This window comes from Myotis brandtii, unplaced genomic scaffold, assembly GCF_000412655.1.
Source record: "Myotis brandtii unplaced genomic scaffold, ASM41265v1 scaffold34, whole genome shotgun sequence".
NCBI lineage: Eukaryota > Metazoa > Chordata > Mammalia > Chiroptera > Vespertilionidae > Myotis > Myotis brandtii.
This window is the reverse complement of record NW_005363098.1, coordinates 2,745,651-2,762,761: the sequence shown is the minus strand read 5'-3', so window position 1 is coordinate 2,762,761 and position 17,111 is coordinate 2,745,651. Positions and strand designations below refer to the sequence as shown.

Here is a 17,111-nt window from a genome sequence, read left to right as displayed (position 1 = left end):
CTCATTTAACTATCATCATCTTTTTTGCCCCTCCCTCCATTTTTTCATTTTTTATGTCCAGCATCATGAGCGTGCTGTCTTAGAAACCACAGTTATTGCACATACATTTCTTGTCTTAATTAACAACAAAGTGTCCACTTACTTGGTGGATTATCCAGGATAAATGTATTTACTGAAGCTGGATTATTTTAGTCAAACAAGACAGCTTGTTTGGAAGATCCCTGGACGATCACAAACGAGATCTAAGTTAGATGCTATTTGAAAGGTAAATATGTTGCCAAAAAAGAAAGTAGAAAAGAAAGAAGAAAATAGAGAGAAGGAAGGAAGGGAGGGAAGAAAGAAGAAAGGAATGAGGAAGGGAAGAAGGAAGAAAGAAAATGGGAAAAGGAGAAAGAAAGACACCATGAAAGAAAAACAAAGAAAGCAGGAGAAAGGCGAAGCAAAGGGAAAGATCCGGTAACTGCAAATAAAACAGACATGGTCTGTGCATTTTCCATGCAGCTCTATGGTTTTGGATGTACCGTACCACTTCATTCTTTATCGATGTAGTGACTCATGAACTGACTTAACAAGACTTCAACTGCAGCTAAGATTTACACTTAGAAGTGCCATCTTTGGACAAGGTGACCAGCTTTCCTGGTTTACTGGGGACTGAGGGCATTCCCCAGATGTGGAAACTTTCAGTTTTAGAACTAGGACAGTTCAGACAAACCAAGATAGTTTGCTTGTGACAAGGAGTTTTCCAGGGCAAGAGACATAGTGTTAACACCCGGAAAGTCCCCGGCAAATTGAGAAAAGTTGGTCGTGTTATCTTTGGATGAAACAGTAAATCTGACCTGTTATGTTTGAGTATTGTGTACTAGTAAGAAACCAGCTAATTTTAACACATCTTCTGTGAGCCAGATCTGTGCTAAGTGTTGTACACAATGTAGTAGACATTATTTTTTTCTGCCTACCTAGTACCCTGATATCCTTGGGTAACTCTTTCCCTGTCTTAGGTGATTCTAATTAGTCTTTCATGTATAGTGCCCTTTATCTGTGCCAACTTTCTTTAGGTGAGCCAAGCATAGTAGCCATGTGATGCACCTGGAAACAGTGGGTATTTGAGGGGTGAGCATGTAGCTCAAGAAAGACAGGCTTTGGGAAAGAAATGTCTGCTTTGCTTCTAGTGAAGACTGCCATTGGTCATCTTGGTTATTATGTATGACACAGTCAACAGACACAGGAAAAAGTGGGGAAGGAGGGAGGGAGGGAGAGAGAGAGAGAGAAAGAGAGAGAGAGAAAGATCACTTGAGTCCCTGGATCCTGCCAAAAGGAAGATAACACCATTCATAGATGGACCAGTTACCTGAGCTACTGCATTCTTTTTTTTTTCTTAAGCTATCTTGAGTTTGGAGTCTGTCATGTGTAACAAAGGAGTTGTGACCAGTAGACATATATGGACTTAGTTTTCTATTCTGAATTCAGTCTTATGAAACAGAGATAGGTTGAACCATATAAAATCACCAATATTCAACTTCTTTTGACTTTATATATGGTAATTTCACTTGGTTCTACTTAAATAGTATTTCCATTTTACAGATGAGGAGAGAACTCACTGGTGATAAGCAGTATGTGTACTAATGTACATTTACTAGACAGCAGTCCTAGGAATCAAATCCACGTCTGTTTGAGTCTAAGGAACACAAATACATAGATTTCTAGTTACTTATGTTACTTGAGAAAGAGAAATCTCTTGAGAGCTATCTTTTGCTATCTGGCAAATGCTTTGAAAAGACACTAGTCTTTGATTCACACACTATGTATGGACTTAGATGTGGTGCCAAACACCTGATTGTAAGAGATCAACCGAAGGACTTGTATGCATGCATATAAGCATAACCAATGGACATAAGACACTGGGGGGTAGGGGAGGCTGGGGGATTGTCAAGGGCAGGGGGAAAAAAAGGAGACATGTAATACTCTTTGTAATGCTTTAAGCAATAAAAAAAAGAACTATTTATAAAAAATAAAAAAAAGAAATTTACTTGTTTTGAACTCTGTATCTGGCAGATAGCTTATCTTTTTCTGGAGTTTTGTTCTCTGTTCTTTCATTTGGGACATGTTTCTTTGTCTCCTCATTTTGGCTACCTCCCTGTGTTTGTATGTATTAGATAGAGCTGCTATGTCTCTGGGGCTTGGTAGAATGGCCTTGTAGTAGGTGTCCTGTAGGGTCCAGTGGCACAGCCTCCCCATTCACTCGCACTGGGCACTCCAGGTGCACCCGCCTGTTGTAGTTGAGCTTTGATTGCATTTGGCACATCAATGGGAGGTATTTACCTCCAGGCTAATTGGCTCGGAGGACTGGCCATGACCACTGTGAAGGATCTGCTGTGCAGGGCTGACCCCAGGAGCAGAACTCACTTCGGTGGGGTTCAGGTACCCAATAAGTACACCTTTGGAGTGTTGCTCATGGAGGTGGTTGGGTGGTACTTCTGCGTGATCTGAAGTTGTCCACCAGGTACACTGGCTCTGGGGCCTCCAGTCTCGATGTGGCTTCTCCTTTACATCCTTAGTTGTAGAGCTTCTGTTAGCTAAATTTTGGGCAGTTCTGAATGATGGTTGTTCTGTAGTTTGGTTATGATTGTGGGAGGTTTTGAGCACCAGAGTACCGGGTTTACCTATACAGCCACCTTGACCGGAAGCCTGCCTTCTACCTTTTAAGGACTGCTGCTGCTGTTATGAGGTGTCCTTGTTCTCGGTGGGATAGATAAAACTAATGCTGAGGTGTGAGGGTCAAAGACCCTTCCAAAAGGGAAATGAAGGGTGAGGGGAAATGGCTTTCAGAACCTGAGGAGAAGAACCAAAAGCTGGGATCAAGAGAGAATTGTCTCTGGTCTCATTGCCTAATGATTTATCTTTTTCCAAGATTTGAGGGACTCTCTATCTGTTTAGAATCCCATTTTAGCCTTTCATCCTACCCTCTTTTGATAAGCCCTTCTCAGGCTGTGCTGTAGGACAGTTCTCTAACTACCTTTGCACATAACCTTAGTTATTAAGAAGGTATTCTCAAGAATGAAAACTGCATTTTTAAAGTGTCTTTACCAAATGAAATCAATTTCTAATGATGAGTTTTCAACAATGAGGATGATGATAAGTTTATTATTATGTGTGCCCAACACACAATCCATTTTACCATGAAAAAAAAATGAGGCTTGGAGTGTAGGTATCAGGGTAATCACTTCATAAGTTATGTAAATGTCTAATCACGGGACTGTACACCTGAAACTAACATAATATTGTATGTCAACTTTAATTTTAAATATATATATATATGTTTGTTTATTTGTGTGGGGGTTTTTTTTGTTGTTAATCTTCACCCAAGGATATTTTTCCATTGATTTTTTTTTTAGAGAGAGTGGAAGAGAGAAACATCGATGTGAGAGAGAAACATTGATGTGAGAGAGACACATCAATTGGTTGCCTCCTGCAAACACCCCTACCAGGGCCCGGGGAGGAGCCTGCAACCAAGGTATGTACCCTTGAATGGAATCGAACCTGGGTCTCTTTCGTCCGCAGGCCGACGCTCTAGCCACTGAGCCAAACCGGCTAAGGCAAAATATACATATACATCTATACATCTATACATATATATATATTTTTTTTTAAGAACCAAAGGCAAAAGATTTGGATTAACTCTGCCAATGGCCAAGACATGGGCTTATAAATTTAGATGGAGTGAAGATGCAGTCTTGCAGTCCTTTGTTTTATCATGAAGGGACCTAGGCTCAGGTTCCATCTGAACAGCAGAAACCAGAGGATAGCAATCTCAAAGAAAAAAAAATTATTTTTTTTAATCCTCACCCAAGGATATGTTTTTATTGATTTTAGAGAGATAGGAAGGGGAGAGGGGGAGAGAGAGAGATTGAGAGAGAGAGAGAGAGAGAGAGAGAGAGAGAGAAACATCGATGTGAGAGAAAAACTGTGTGGTTGCCTCCCGTATGCACCCTGACGGGATCAAACCCACAACCTTTTGGTGCATGGGATGATGTTCCAACTAAGTAAGCTACCCCACCAGGGCAAAGGAAAAAAAAAAATCTTTAAAAAACATGCTGTATTTTTCTGTGTATAAGACTATTATTTTCTAAAATCATTAGACTGAAAATTGAGGGGCATTTTATACACGGAAGTCAAGGAGGGAGCCCCACGGATGCATAGCTGCCCATACCTTGTCAAAGAGGCTTCCTCTAATCACGAGCCTTATTGTTACTACCCACGGATGCATAGCTGCCCATACCTTGTCAAAGAGGTTTCCTCCAATCACGAGGCTTATTGTTACTAATGTCAGCTAATGCCTTAATTGGAGGTGGAGGTGGAGAGTGTGCAGATGCAACAGGGACTGGAGTGTTCTGAGCCCATAAAGATGTCAAAAAATAAAAAGATAAATACTGGTAAGCGATTGTCTTATTCTGCAAAATTCAAACTGAATGTAATCAGCTATGCAAAAGAGCATGGAAATAGAGCTGCAGAGACAATTTGGACCTCCTCCCACTGAGTGTATGATCAGAGAGTAGAGAAAACAGGAAGAACAACTCCTTAAGATGCCAAAAATGAAGAAGGCCTTAAGAGGGAAACCAGCAAAATGTTTAAAATGTTGATTTCTTAATTTGGGGTTGGAAAAGTGGGGGGGGCGTCTTATATATAGAAAAATACGGTGAACTCTTAGGCCTACTATCTGCATGATATCAGACCCATAAGGGGGAACCTGCCAAGGTTTGTAAGTATTGTCAGATGTTTTGTGTTGCCCGTAAAGATTATGAACAAATGATAATTGCGTCTCACATTTATTGAACACACACTTTGTTCCAGGCACTGTGTAAAATGCCTTAATGGACTCTCCCTCTTACTCTTTGTAACAACCTCATGCTTTTACACATGAGGAAACAAGATGCCTTAGAGAAACTAAGTAATTTGCACAAAGTCACACTAGCTAGCAGGTGGAGGCACCAGAAAGGAATATGGATAGTTGGATTTCAGAACTAGCTCTCTGAACCAGCAGGCTCTGCTGTCCCTCCTTTGATCAGTGGTCATGGGGCCATGTCTACCTCCAGGGTGGCCCTCCTTGGAGGTTTTCAGCTAAGACATGAGCCTGAGTTTATGCTGAGGGAGGACTCCCATGAGGTTTTCTCAGACAATAGAGTGGTAACTTCACCTCTAGTCCTTGCTCTGCAGAACATCTTTAAACCTCAGTTTTTGCATTTGAGATACAGAAATGGTATGCACTGCACAGCCAACATCTCCCAAAACTACTTCTCATGGAAATGTACTTGACCACAGGCCTTCTTTTTCATTTGTTCCTCTCAGAAAACCCGTTAACCTCTAAAGGAGAACTTTAAACTTTTAGAGTTTGGGAAATGCCATTTTAGACATAAAATATTGGTTGGTTGGGTGGTCAGTTGGTTCATTGATCAGTTGCTTCATTGGTTGGTTTATAGATCTAGTCTAAATATGACACTGCAAATCTTGAGGACTGTAGAACTTGGACTGAACTCAGTCAAAATTCTATTTGGGGCCAAGATTCCCTCCCCACCCCCAACTTTTTTATTGAAGTATAACATACAGAAAATTGCACAAAGTGTGCAGCTCAATTGATTATCACATCTACTCAGCACCTCAGAAGACCTGTCTCCCCCTGTATTAGTTTCTTAGGGCTGCTGTAACAAAGTGCCACAAACTGAGTGACTTAAAATAACAGAAATTTATTTTCTTTCAGTTCTGGAAGCTGGAAGTCTGAAATCAAGATGTTGGCAGGGCTATGCTTCCTCTGAAATCCATAGTTGAATCCTTCCTCACCTTCTCCTACCTTCTGGTGATTTGTCAGCACTCTGGCATTCTTTGGCTTACAGCTGTGTCACTCAAGACTGCCTTTGTTGTCATACAGCACTTTCCCTGTGTGTCTCTGTCTTCACATGACCTTCTTATAAGGACACCAGTTATGTTAGATTAGGGGCCCACCTACTCCAGTATAACCTCATCTTAACTAATTATATTTGTAATGACCCCATTTCCAAATAAGTTCACATTCTGAGGTACTGGAAGTTAAGACTTCAACATATATTTGGGGGGAGGGGCAATTTGACCCAAATTACCCCCCCCCCAATGTTTTACTTCAGTCAATACACCTTTCTTCTTTACAAAGGCAACAAAGGTATTTTTAAGTAATAATAATATAATAATATCACACGAAATAAGTGTTAGTGAGCAAGGAGAGTATGATGTAGATATTCAATAACATCCCTATGTCTTGCCTGTGCACACATGGTACTGTGGCTTTTTTCCCCTTGCTTCTAAATACTGATTTTGATTCTTTTAATTACTGTGCCTAAGTCAATAGACACAATATTAACATACACATTCACTCCAGTTTTATACCAAGAAGTTTTTCCTAAAGCCTTCAGTCAACCTATTTGGGTTTTAGTGCTATTACCTCTTTTATATATTACCTTATACTGGTTTTTTTTTTTCAAGTAATTGTTTATAGAAAGCTTTCAAGACATTTTTTTAAAATCAGTATTGCTAAAAACACGTTTTTATATTATTGTCCTAGCTTTGTGGTATTATAGAACTTTTCTTTTTTTCTTGTATGGCAGAATAGTATATTTTTAAAGTATCTCTTCTATAAAATGGACTGTTATATTGTGTCTTCCTATTGTAGTTATCTAAGATATAGCAAGCGTATTTATACAGGTTACACAAGTGGAAATTTTAAAAGAGTATAAATTCAAAAATAAGTATAAATTTTAAAAGACTATTCTGAAAAAAACTGAAGAATTTTATAAATAAGAACTTTTTTTCTAAATTATAGCATTAAACTTTCATGTTTGCATATTTTTCTAAATGATTCAAAAACAGTTAGTCCACCTGGTATGAATACAGATAAACAAACAACCTGGAAAACTAATAGCATAACCTTTGCAGTTCTAGAGGGTTTTGACAAATGAGTAAACAGAAGCTTGGAAGAGGTCTGTGACCTGCCCAAGGTTGCATAGTCAGAGGCAGTCATGACTAACCAGCTATTGAACAAAAATCAAAGCAGACTTTTATTTTTAGGTGGTGATGTTTTAATTCTAATCTTAGGGTGAAATACTATTGGTACTTAGGTTAAATTGACTTTAAATAATCTGTTTTGACCTGAGAAGATAAGAATTCCAAGGTCAAACACGAAGAGATGGAGGGCAGGGTTAAAAAAAATTTTGAGCACCAGGTAATTGCCACCTGACTTCAAGAAGTTCACTGGAAGAGACAGTATGTAGGTAGCTATAAAAGCAACTTCAAGGCAAAATTTTATTTATACTGCAGATGTACTTCATCAGCCTCCTCGCCTCCCATAAAACGTTTTAAATATCAAAGGCAATTTTTAGATGTTTTTTAATTTGTGTTTTGTAAAAAGAATAGAGCAGTAATTAATGTATCAAACTTGCTACTTGGCGCCATATTGAGTCCAGAAATGGCCTGGCACAATCAATGATTCTTCAAAAGGATTAATGAATGTGTAATAAGTTTTCTTTCTTTTTCTAGCCAAGGACCCTTGTCATCCATTCGAGCGGTAATCAAGAGATGTAAGTTTTTTTTTCCTGCTCTACATTTTCCTCTCTAATAATTTTAAATGATGGTTTAGATTTATAGCAAGTGATTGTGTTTGATGAATCTTACAAAGAATCCAACAAGAAGAGCTTCTCCTAAGGCAGTGATGGCAAACCTATGACTGACACGCGAACTCATTTTTTTGGTTGATTTTTCTTTGTTAAATGGCATTTAAATATATAAAATAAATATCAAAAATATAAGTCTTTGTTTTACTATGGTTGCAAATATCAAAAAATTTCTATATGTGACACGGCACCAGAGTTAAGTTAGGGTTTTTCAAAATGCTGACATGCCGTGCTCAAAAGGTTCGCCATCACTGTCCTACGGAGTAATAAGCCATTTCAGACATGCAGCTAGTTTTTCAACTTTCTTTTCAACTTTTATTCATTGATAAGCCAGTTCCTCAGAACATTTTTCCCTTATAGAACTAAGCTGTTAAAAAAAAAAAATCTGGATTATCTACCTAGTTTCTATGATCTAATATAAATTTTATATAACCATTTTCTAAAGGTAGAGACATCTGATGGATTTAAAAAATACCAAACAAGCCCTGTCCTTTTTTATTTGTTTCCACAGTATTTTTATTTATCTGTAAAAATGCCTATGGAGATTGGCTCATACTTCCACATACAGGTAGAAGTGACTTAATGGAATTTTTCCAGAATGGTAGAGTCATACTTACTAACTTTACCTCTTGGTTAAAGCGTTGAAACATGCTCTTGGTATGTAGGATTTTAACATTATTTTTTAAGATAGATTTTTATTGATTTCATAGAAGAAGGGAGAAGGAGAGAGAGATAGAAATATCAATGATGAAAGAGAATCATTGATCGGCTGCCTCCTGCACACCCCACACTGGGGATCCAGCCCACAACCCGGACATGTGCCCTGACCGGGAATTGAACCTGACCTCCTGGTTCATAGGTTGACGCTCAACCACTGAGCCAAGCCAGCCAGGCTTAACATTCTTTTTAATAAAGGCTGAGCAAAGATCCCTTTTCCAAATAGAACATGGCTTACTCATTATAAAAAGAGATAAGACAAGGATTTTAGATGTTCTTCACATTATTTGAGCTGAGATCAGCACTCTAAGGAAAATGTATACTATTTTTAGAAACATCATTTGTAGTATTCAGTATGAATTTAGGATATCCACAGGTTGTGAAGACTATGCATTTGAACTCATTGCAGTGAATAGTTTATAAGGTGGCAATACAGAAAGAAATTCCACAGTTCTCCATGTTGCTCCACATTTCATTTTTATTGTTGGTGGTGAATTATAAAAATGTGGGGCTGCCACAGTTTACGTTGAAGGGAATTCAAATATGAAAATAAAAAATTCATGACAGCTTTACATGCCTTAGAGCCCCTGGGGAGAGAATGGGGAGAGAAAAGGGGAGAAAGATCATTTAAATAGGTCTGGAATTTAGGCAAGAATTTCTTCCTGCAGGGGGTGGGGGTGGCTGAGGAGAGGTCAATGGGGGGGAAAGGAGACTTATGTAATACTTTAAACAATAAAAAATTTAAATAAAAAAATTTCTTCCTGGAGATACAATTTTGGGGTAATCGAGGTTATAGGCAAAATCCTGGCAATAGCTAACCATTTAGAGAGAACGTGTAAAGGATGCAGCAGATGACAGAGGACAGAATCTTAGGAAGCATGATATTTGGGACTAAGCTGTGCTTTAAAGGTGCTGTAGGGCAAAGATACATGACCCAAAAACCCAGTCCTGCTGAGGAGAGGCCTCCTTCCACTGAGTCCTGTCCTCTGGCTCCGGCCTTTGTCCTCTGGCTTCTTACCTTTCTCTCTCTTGGGTTTCAGGACTTCTTTGTTGGGGATTGTAATCTGTACCTGACTTCCCATTGATCCTTCAGGATGGATCTTGCTTACCCTGAGGCTGTGTGCCATGCAGGGCTTGAGGAGAAGGTACTTAATAAGGAATGGGCAAAACGAGGCTGAAAAAGAGTGATCAGGATAATAGAAAAACGAGGAGAGCCTAGCCAGTTTGGCTCAGTGGAGAGTGTTGGCCCATGGACTGAAGGTTTCGTTTCTGGTCAAAGGCACATACTTTGGTTCCAGGCTCAATCCCTGGCCTGGTCGCATGCTGGAGGCATCCAATCAATGTGAGATGTGTCTGTCTCACATTAATGTTTCTCTCTGTGTGTCTCTTCCCCTCTTTTTCACTCTCTCTAAAAATCAATGGTAAAATATCCTAATATGAAGATTAACAAAAAAAAGAAAGGAAGGGAGGGAAGGAGGGAGGGAGGAAGGGAGGAAGGAAGGAAGACTAGGAGAAGGCTGTGTATTAGAGGTCAAAGGAAGCGAGGTTCGAAAAGAATGAGTGGACCACAAATATCTCTTAATGCTGCAGGAAGGTCAGGCACAAGGTGACTGAGAATAGGTCATTATATGTGGCACTCAGGAGGTCAGTGGTGACCTTTGAGAGAGCAGTTTAAATAGATCATTGAAGTTGGAAGCCACACTTTGATTTGAACAATGAATGGAATATGAAGCTGGGACAGCTGGGTAGGCTAGTCTTCTATGAAATATGGTGGTAAATAGGAGAAGAAAGCGTTGTAGTTTGAGAAGGCATGAGGGTCAAGCAGAGAGGAGATTTGAACACTTTCATAGACTATTTAGGAAGAGGAAGTTGGAGGCCTCTGTAGGCAGCAGGGAAGGAATCCGGGGAGAGATCAAACTGCAGCCAGAATGAAGAGGAAATTGGTGAAGCAACCCCAGCAGAAAGGAAGGAGGAGGTGAAACAATGGGAAAATTCTTGCTTTGAAGAACCTTTTTAAAAAAATTAACACAGTTGTCTTTAATTCTTATGTGTTACTTTGTATATGCTAAAGAAATATTTGTTGGTTGTATGTATTGCTGATCTACACTAATAAAAGACAAACATGCAAATTGACTGTACCTTTGCTATGCCTTAAGCCACGCCCACCAGCCAATCAGAGCGACTATATGCAAATTAACCCAACCAAGATAGCGGCCAGCAGCCACAAAGCTGGAGCAAGCAGGAGGCTTAGTTGCCCCAATGATGGAGGAAGCCAAGCTTCCCGCCTGCCGCGGCCAGCTCTGAGCTCCACTCAGAGCAACAAAGTTTCAATTATAGAAGGTAAATAAACCCCAGATACCTGCTTTCAGCGGGCCGTGGCCACGGAGCTGGAGCAAGCAGGAGGCTGGGTTGCCCCTGGCGATGGAGGAAGCCAAGCTTTCCTCCCACCCGCCCTGGCCAGCTCTGAGCTCCTCTCAAGGCTACAAAGTTTCAATTATAGAAGGTAAATAAATCCCAGAATAAAAATAAAAAAAAAGAAAGAAAAAAAGGAGACTCTGGGAGCTTCCGTCACCGGGGTGGCTTGGCCAGCCTGAAAATGGCCCTCAGCCCCTCACCCAGACTGGCCAGGCACCCCAGTGGGGACCCCCCCACACCCTAAAGGGGGTGTGGCCAGCCTGAAAACAGCCATCAGCCCCTCACCCAGACTGGCCAAACCTTTATGGGGTGAGGGTCCCCACTGGGGGGGGGCGGCTTAACCAGCCTGCAAACACCCATCAGCCCCTCACCCAGGCTGGCCAAACCTCCATGGGCTGAGGGTCCCCACTGGGGTGGACATCCTCTGAGGGGTCCCACAATGCAAGAGTGCATAGGCTGGGCTGAGGGACCCCCTGAGTGCACAAATATTTATGCACTGGGCCTCTAGTTTAAAAATAAAACCATAAGCTGAACAAGACATGATTCTGGGAGCCTCTCTTCCCTCGGAGGCTCCCAGGCTTGGAGGATGGAACCCATGGACATGTTGGCTCCATGACCTGCACTGCATTTTTCAAAATGCATCCTGCCTTCTCCTGAACACCCATTTTCAACAGCAGGCACTTCTGGGATGAAGAGTGGACTCCTGTGCACTAATGTGCCAGGGGTTTATGATTTAGTAGCAGTGCTTCTGCATCTTTTCTGAGGTTCTGCACATACGAAATGAATCTTATATTGTGACTCTGTACTCGGGCCTAAGCCAGCAGGTGGACATCCTCCGAGGGGTCCCAGACTGCAAGAGGGCATAGCCAGGCTGAGGGACGCCCCCCCCAAGTGCACAAATTTTTGTGCACCGGGCCTCTAGTGTTAAATAAAAAGACAAACAGATTCTCACATGATGCCATGTAAATACAGAATGAAGAATAATTATGGCACCCTTTTGCCCATTCTATAAGAAAAAAATTGTAAGAAATTTTTTATTTACTCAATCCATTGAAATGTTTGCTTTATTATCCCAGACATAATCATCTAACCCTGCCAAGGAGAAAAACTATCACATTTTTAAGGCAATGTTCCTTAGCTGGTTGTATTTTAAATTCTTTCATGATGAGTATGGTTTCAATCAAGCCTTTAGGTCTTTCTTTTTTCATTTGTTTTTATGACCCCTAAATATTTTGGGTAAAGATCATAAAATATTCTAACTAGATATATCTAGGATTTCATGCTTTCCCTTTCGTTAACTTTTTAAAAGAAAAATTATTCTCTGAAATTCAGAAATAGCTAATATTCATTGCCTACTGTAAGTCAGGAACTGTTCTTATACATTATAAAATAATGATCTACATGCTAGGTGTTAACCTCATTTTATACATGGCAGGGACACTGAATCTCAGAGAGGTTAAATGGCTCCACAAGGTAGAGCTTAGATGTGAACCTAGATTTCCTGAGACCCTGAGGCCATGAGCTTTTCCATTGCATGGATGTTCTTCTTACCATGTCATAGGCATCTAGTTCATACCCTGTCTCAAGCAAATGTAGTTAGTTATTTTTTATTATTGTGATTTTCATTGGTAAGGATTATAGCAAGGAAGCTTATAATATAACTAGAGGCCCAGTGCATGGATCCATGTTCATTGAAAGGAAATTAATTAGAAGGTGGCCCATGGGGCGGGACTGGGCGAGATGAGCTGGACATGCCCTGGAGCCAACCTCCCATGGTCCTTCCCTGGCTGGATGCACCTGGAGTGGCGCCAGGGCTCGAAGGATGTCTGCTGAGTGAGCGGGATCCTTCCAGCAGATGGGGTCCCTCGGCCTTCTTTGTGGGGATGGGGCTGAAACCAACAGTCCCACAGCTCCCGAGGGGTCCCAGAGTGTGAGAGTGCACTCTGCTGTTGCTTGGCAGCTCCTGTGTTGAGCGTCTGCCTCCTGGTGGTCATTGCGCATCATAGCTACCGGTCGAATGGTCGCTTAGGCTTTTATATCTATAAATGGTATGAGATTTGGGTAAAATTCATGCTTTTACATGTAAGTATCTAATTGTTCCAGCACTATTTTTTTTAAAAGACTGTCCTTGAACTCAAACCTGCCTTAACCCACCAGGCCAGACTTCCTTGTGCACATCCTAACCACAACCTCACACATACTCTTGTACGAACATGCATTTGTATGCCAACATGCTCCTCACGTGATACACATAAGCTCACGTAGGGAACATTTTTTTCTGATTTCTACATTTGGGTCTTTCTTTTTTTATTACCTCAGCCATGAGGTGGGGGGAGCTCTGCTCAGCCACAAGCCAGGCTGATGGCTGCCAGTACAGCAGTGGTGGTGGGAGCCTCTCCCGCCTCCTCAGCAGCACTAAGGATGTCCGACTGTAGCTTAGGCCTGCTCCCCACTGGCAAGTGGACATCCCCTGAGGGCTGCCAGGCTGCCAGAGGGATGTCTGACTGCCAGCTTGGGCCCAATCCCCCAGGGAGTGGGCCTAAGCCAGCAGGTGGACATCCTCCGAGGGGTCCCAGACTGCAAGAGGGCATAGCCAGGCTGAGGGACGCCCCCCCCAAGTGCACAAATTTTTGTGCACCGGGCCTCTAGTGTTAAATAAAAAGACAAACAGATTCTCACATGATGCCATGTAAATACAGAATGAAGAATAATTATGGCACCCTTTTGCCCATTCTATAAGAAAAAAATTGTAAGAAATTTTTTATTTACTCAATCCATTGAAATGTTTGCTTTATTATCCCAGACATAATCATCTAACCCTGCCAAGGAGAAAAACTATCACATTTTTAAGGCAATGTTCCTTAGCTGGTTGTATTTTAAATTCTTTCATGATGAGTATGGTTTCAATCAAGCCTTTAGGTCTTTTTTTTTTCATTTGTTTTTATGACCCCTAAATATTTTGGGTAAAGAGCATAAAATATTCTAACTGGATATATCTAGGATTTCATGCTTTCCCTTTCTTTAACTTTTTAAAAGAAAAATTATTCTCTGAAATTCAGAAATAGCTAATATTCATTGCCTACTGTAAGTCAGGAACTGTTCTTATACATTATAAAATAATGATCTACATGCTAGGTGTTAACCTCATTTTATACATGGCAGGGACACTGAATCTCAGAGAGGTTAAATGGCTCCACAAGGTAGAGCTTAGATGTGAACCTAGATTTCCTGAGACTCTGAGGCCATGAGCTTTTCCATTGCATGGATGTTCTTCTTACCATGTCATAGGCATCTAGTTCATACCCTGTCTCAAGCAAATGTAGTTAGTTATTTTTTATTATTGTGATTTTCATTGGTAAGGATTATAGCAAGGAAGCTTATAATATAACTAGAGGCCCAGTGCATGGATCCATGTTCATTGAAAGGAAATTAATTAGAAGGTGGCCCATGGGGCGGGACTGGGCGAGATGAGCTGGACATGCCCTGGAGCCAACCTCCCATGGTCCTTCCCTGGCTGGATGCACCTGGAGTGGCGCCAGGGCTCGAAGGATGTCTGCTGAGTAAGCGGGATCCTTCCAGCAGATGGGGTCCCTCGGCCTGCTTTGTGGGGATCGAGCTGAAACCAACAGTCCCACAGCTCCCAAGGGGTCCCAGAGTGTGAGAGGGCACTCTGCTGTTGCTTGGCAGCTCCTGTGTTGAGCGTCTGCCCCCTGGTGGTCATTGCGCATCATAGCTACCAGTCGGATGGTTGCTTAGGCTTTTATATATATAGATGATCCTTCTGTGTGTTTATTTCTTCTGACCATCATTTTATCGATATTTTTGAATTATTGAGAATCAGGAGAAGCATCCAGCTCTCCTGGCTCCACAAGGAGTTAAACAGCTTCAGGGAACAAACTGCCCCCAGCCCTTCCTGTAATGGGCTATAGGCCCTGGGATAATCCATTTAACCTCTCTGTGTCTCAGTCTCCTCATCTGTAAGGTTGGAGTAGGATGATCACTGAGGGTCCTTTCATGCTTATGATCCTGATGGAGCATAGGCAGAGTCTTTATTAGTACTAATATTGCAAATCCAGGTCTCAGTATTTTATGAACAGCTGAATATTAATTTGTTTTGTACTTAGAATTTAACTATATGAGTTAGAAAAGTTTCAAAATAATTCTGTAAAATGATACAACAGCTTTAATTGAACATATTGCCTTTATACTGTGGTTTAATCCAAAATGTACAAGAGACTAGCAGCAGTTTGTTGCAGGGGTTAAGAGCCCTGTCTGTATGGGCTTTGGTGGCAAATTCAGTTTTCCTGGCAACAACTACATCAAATCTGTTTAATCTGGGAAAGTGAGAATGGATTAAGTGGGTGGTTAAGAAATTTGCCGGAAGAGTGTGAAATACTACATGAAAACCTGCCATGAACATCTAAAGTGTTTCTAGCTGCTAAACTTGTTCAACACTGACAAAAAGAGCCAGTCATTCTATGGGGATCAAGAGGGAAAAGAAATTTCACAAATGAGTGAATGTGAAAAAAATCGGAGCAGGAAAGGAGAAGGCAGTGCTTCTGAAAGGATGCAGAGATCTGTGAGTTATGTTTGGGAGACCTTCTCGCCCTCATTTGGCTACTTCCAGGGTGGGAATGCCACTCTGCTAACCAGTGGGGGCCTCTTACTAATGGCCTGTAGTGTGCAAGGGCTGAATCAAGTAACAAGCAACTGATTTAAAATGATGTAAATTGAATACTGAATTTCCTTTTAAGTATTATGTATACTTTAATATTGATTCCTATTGAAGTTGCAAATTGATTTTGCAGAATGGTTTTTAGGGATATTTTTTGCACTGTTGTTAAAAACTATAGGTGGATTTCTTTTTTTTTGTTTACTGTGGTTATGAGTGTGGATGTCTGGTCTGTACAGACATGTCTTTGCCACAGCATACTTCTTTACTCCCTGAAACTGTGGTTCATCAACTTTTCCATTCTGTAGAAGTATGCAGAGTGGCATGGTGAGACAGTCTTGCTCTCAAATTCCTTTTAGAGCATAAGCAACTGGGTTCACTCTTTTTTCTCCCTTTCTTCTTCTATAACCCCTTCTTTTTTTCCCTTAGCACTCATGAATAGTGCACAGCAAAAATGCCCCGTGGAAGAGGTATGTTTGTGATGAATAATATGATGTCATGTACAAGTGCTGTGCCTGCTGATTCTGGCTTTAGTGGTGATGGTGATGTGATTGTAGCACACTTAATGAGCCACTTACTTAATGAAACCAGCCTTACCAATCAGACCCACCACTCAGAGCTCTAGCCTCTCTGTCCTTTCATTGCAACAGACAAAATGCACCTCAGCTTGGTTTAACTTTTGATAAAAATTGAAGTCAAACCAGTTGATGATATGAATACAAGGCATCCTCCAACTTGATATCCAAGAGTTTTGGTTTCAAATGTTGGGTTTGCTTTGCCAACCCAGAATAGATTCAGCTGTCACAGCCACCTCTACCCCTGTCTTCCCAGCTTTGTCAGTCTCCTTGTTCAGAGAGAACCAGAAGTTAATAAGAGGAAAAAAGCTAAGATTCATAACTTCAACCTTTACAAATCAGAAGAATTGAAAAAATCAGAGTATTGGAGAGATAGGAGGGCAACTGGCAGAAATAGTTAATATCTGAAACAAATTCCTGTTTATGCACAAATCATTTTGATATACCTGGTAGTGTAGGAAGATTTTTAAAAAAAGATATCTTTAGAATGTGCTCTTTGAAAATAGGGATATAATTCTGGATTGCACATATGTGTACTATGTGACCCTATATGTGACATATTGTCCAGATCATCTGATTAAGACTTAATTTAATTTTAAAATAAAATTTGGAAAATTTTTAAATGATCTAGCTTTTTGAGATTGAGGCTTGAGGGAAAAGTTAGTGCTGCATATATAATAATATATGCTATAATAAATCCTATCTAATAAAAGAGAAACATGGTAATTAGCCATACGGCCGCTACCCTTCCCATTGGTAATCACTGAAGATATGCAAATTAACTGCCAACCAAGATGGCGGCCGGCAGCCAGGCAGCTGACTCGAACAGGGAGGCTTGCTTGCTCCAGTGACGGAGGAAGCCAGGTTCCCCACCTGCCTTGCCGGCCTCTCAGCTGCTCTCTAAGAAACATTGTAACAAATATAGAAGCTAAACAAAACCCCAGAAACCTCCTTTCAGTCAGCCAGGCTTCAGCCAGCAGGACCGCAACATTGTTTCAAATACAGAAGGTAAACAAAGGCCAGAAACCTGCTTTCAGCAGC

At 40.9% G+C, this 17,111-nt stretch overlaps 1 protein-coding gene across 4 annotated transcripts in view; it reads left to right on the top strand.

The window, feature by feature from the left end:
- Window positions 1-17,111, top strand: part of SH3D19 (SH3 domain containing 19) — a 105,938-nt gene that overhangs the window by 30,405 nt on the left and 58,422 nt on the right. For 3 of the 4 annotated variants that reach the window (XM_014543870.1, XM_014543869.1, XM_014543872.1), the window contains exon 2: window positions 7,558-7,598. Coding sequence is in view for 1 of the 4 variants with exons in the window: in XM_014543871.1 (XP_014399357.1) it covers window positions 15,950-15,965 (16 nt within the window). In the remaining 3 variants the exon portion in view is untranslated. Of the gene's footprint in view, window positions 1-7,557; window positions 7,599-15,924; window positions 15,966-17,111 lie in introns of those variants that run through there. The other variant, XM_014543871.1, reaches the window with a different exon arrangement.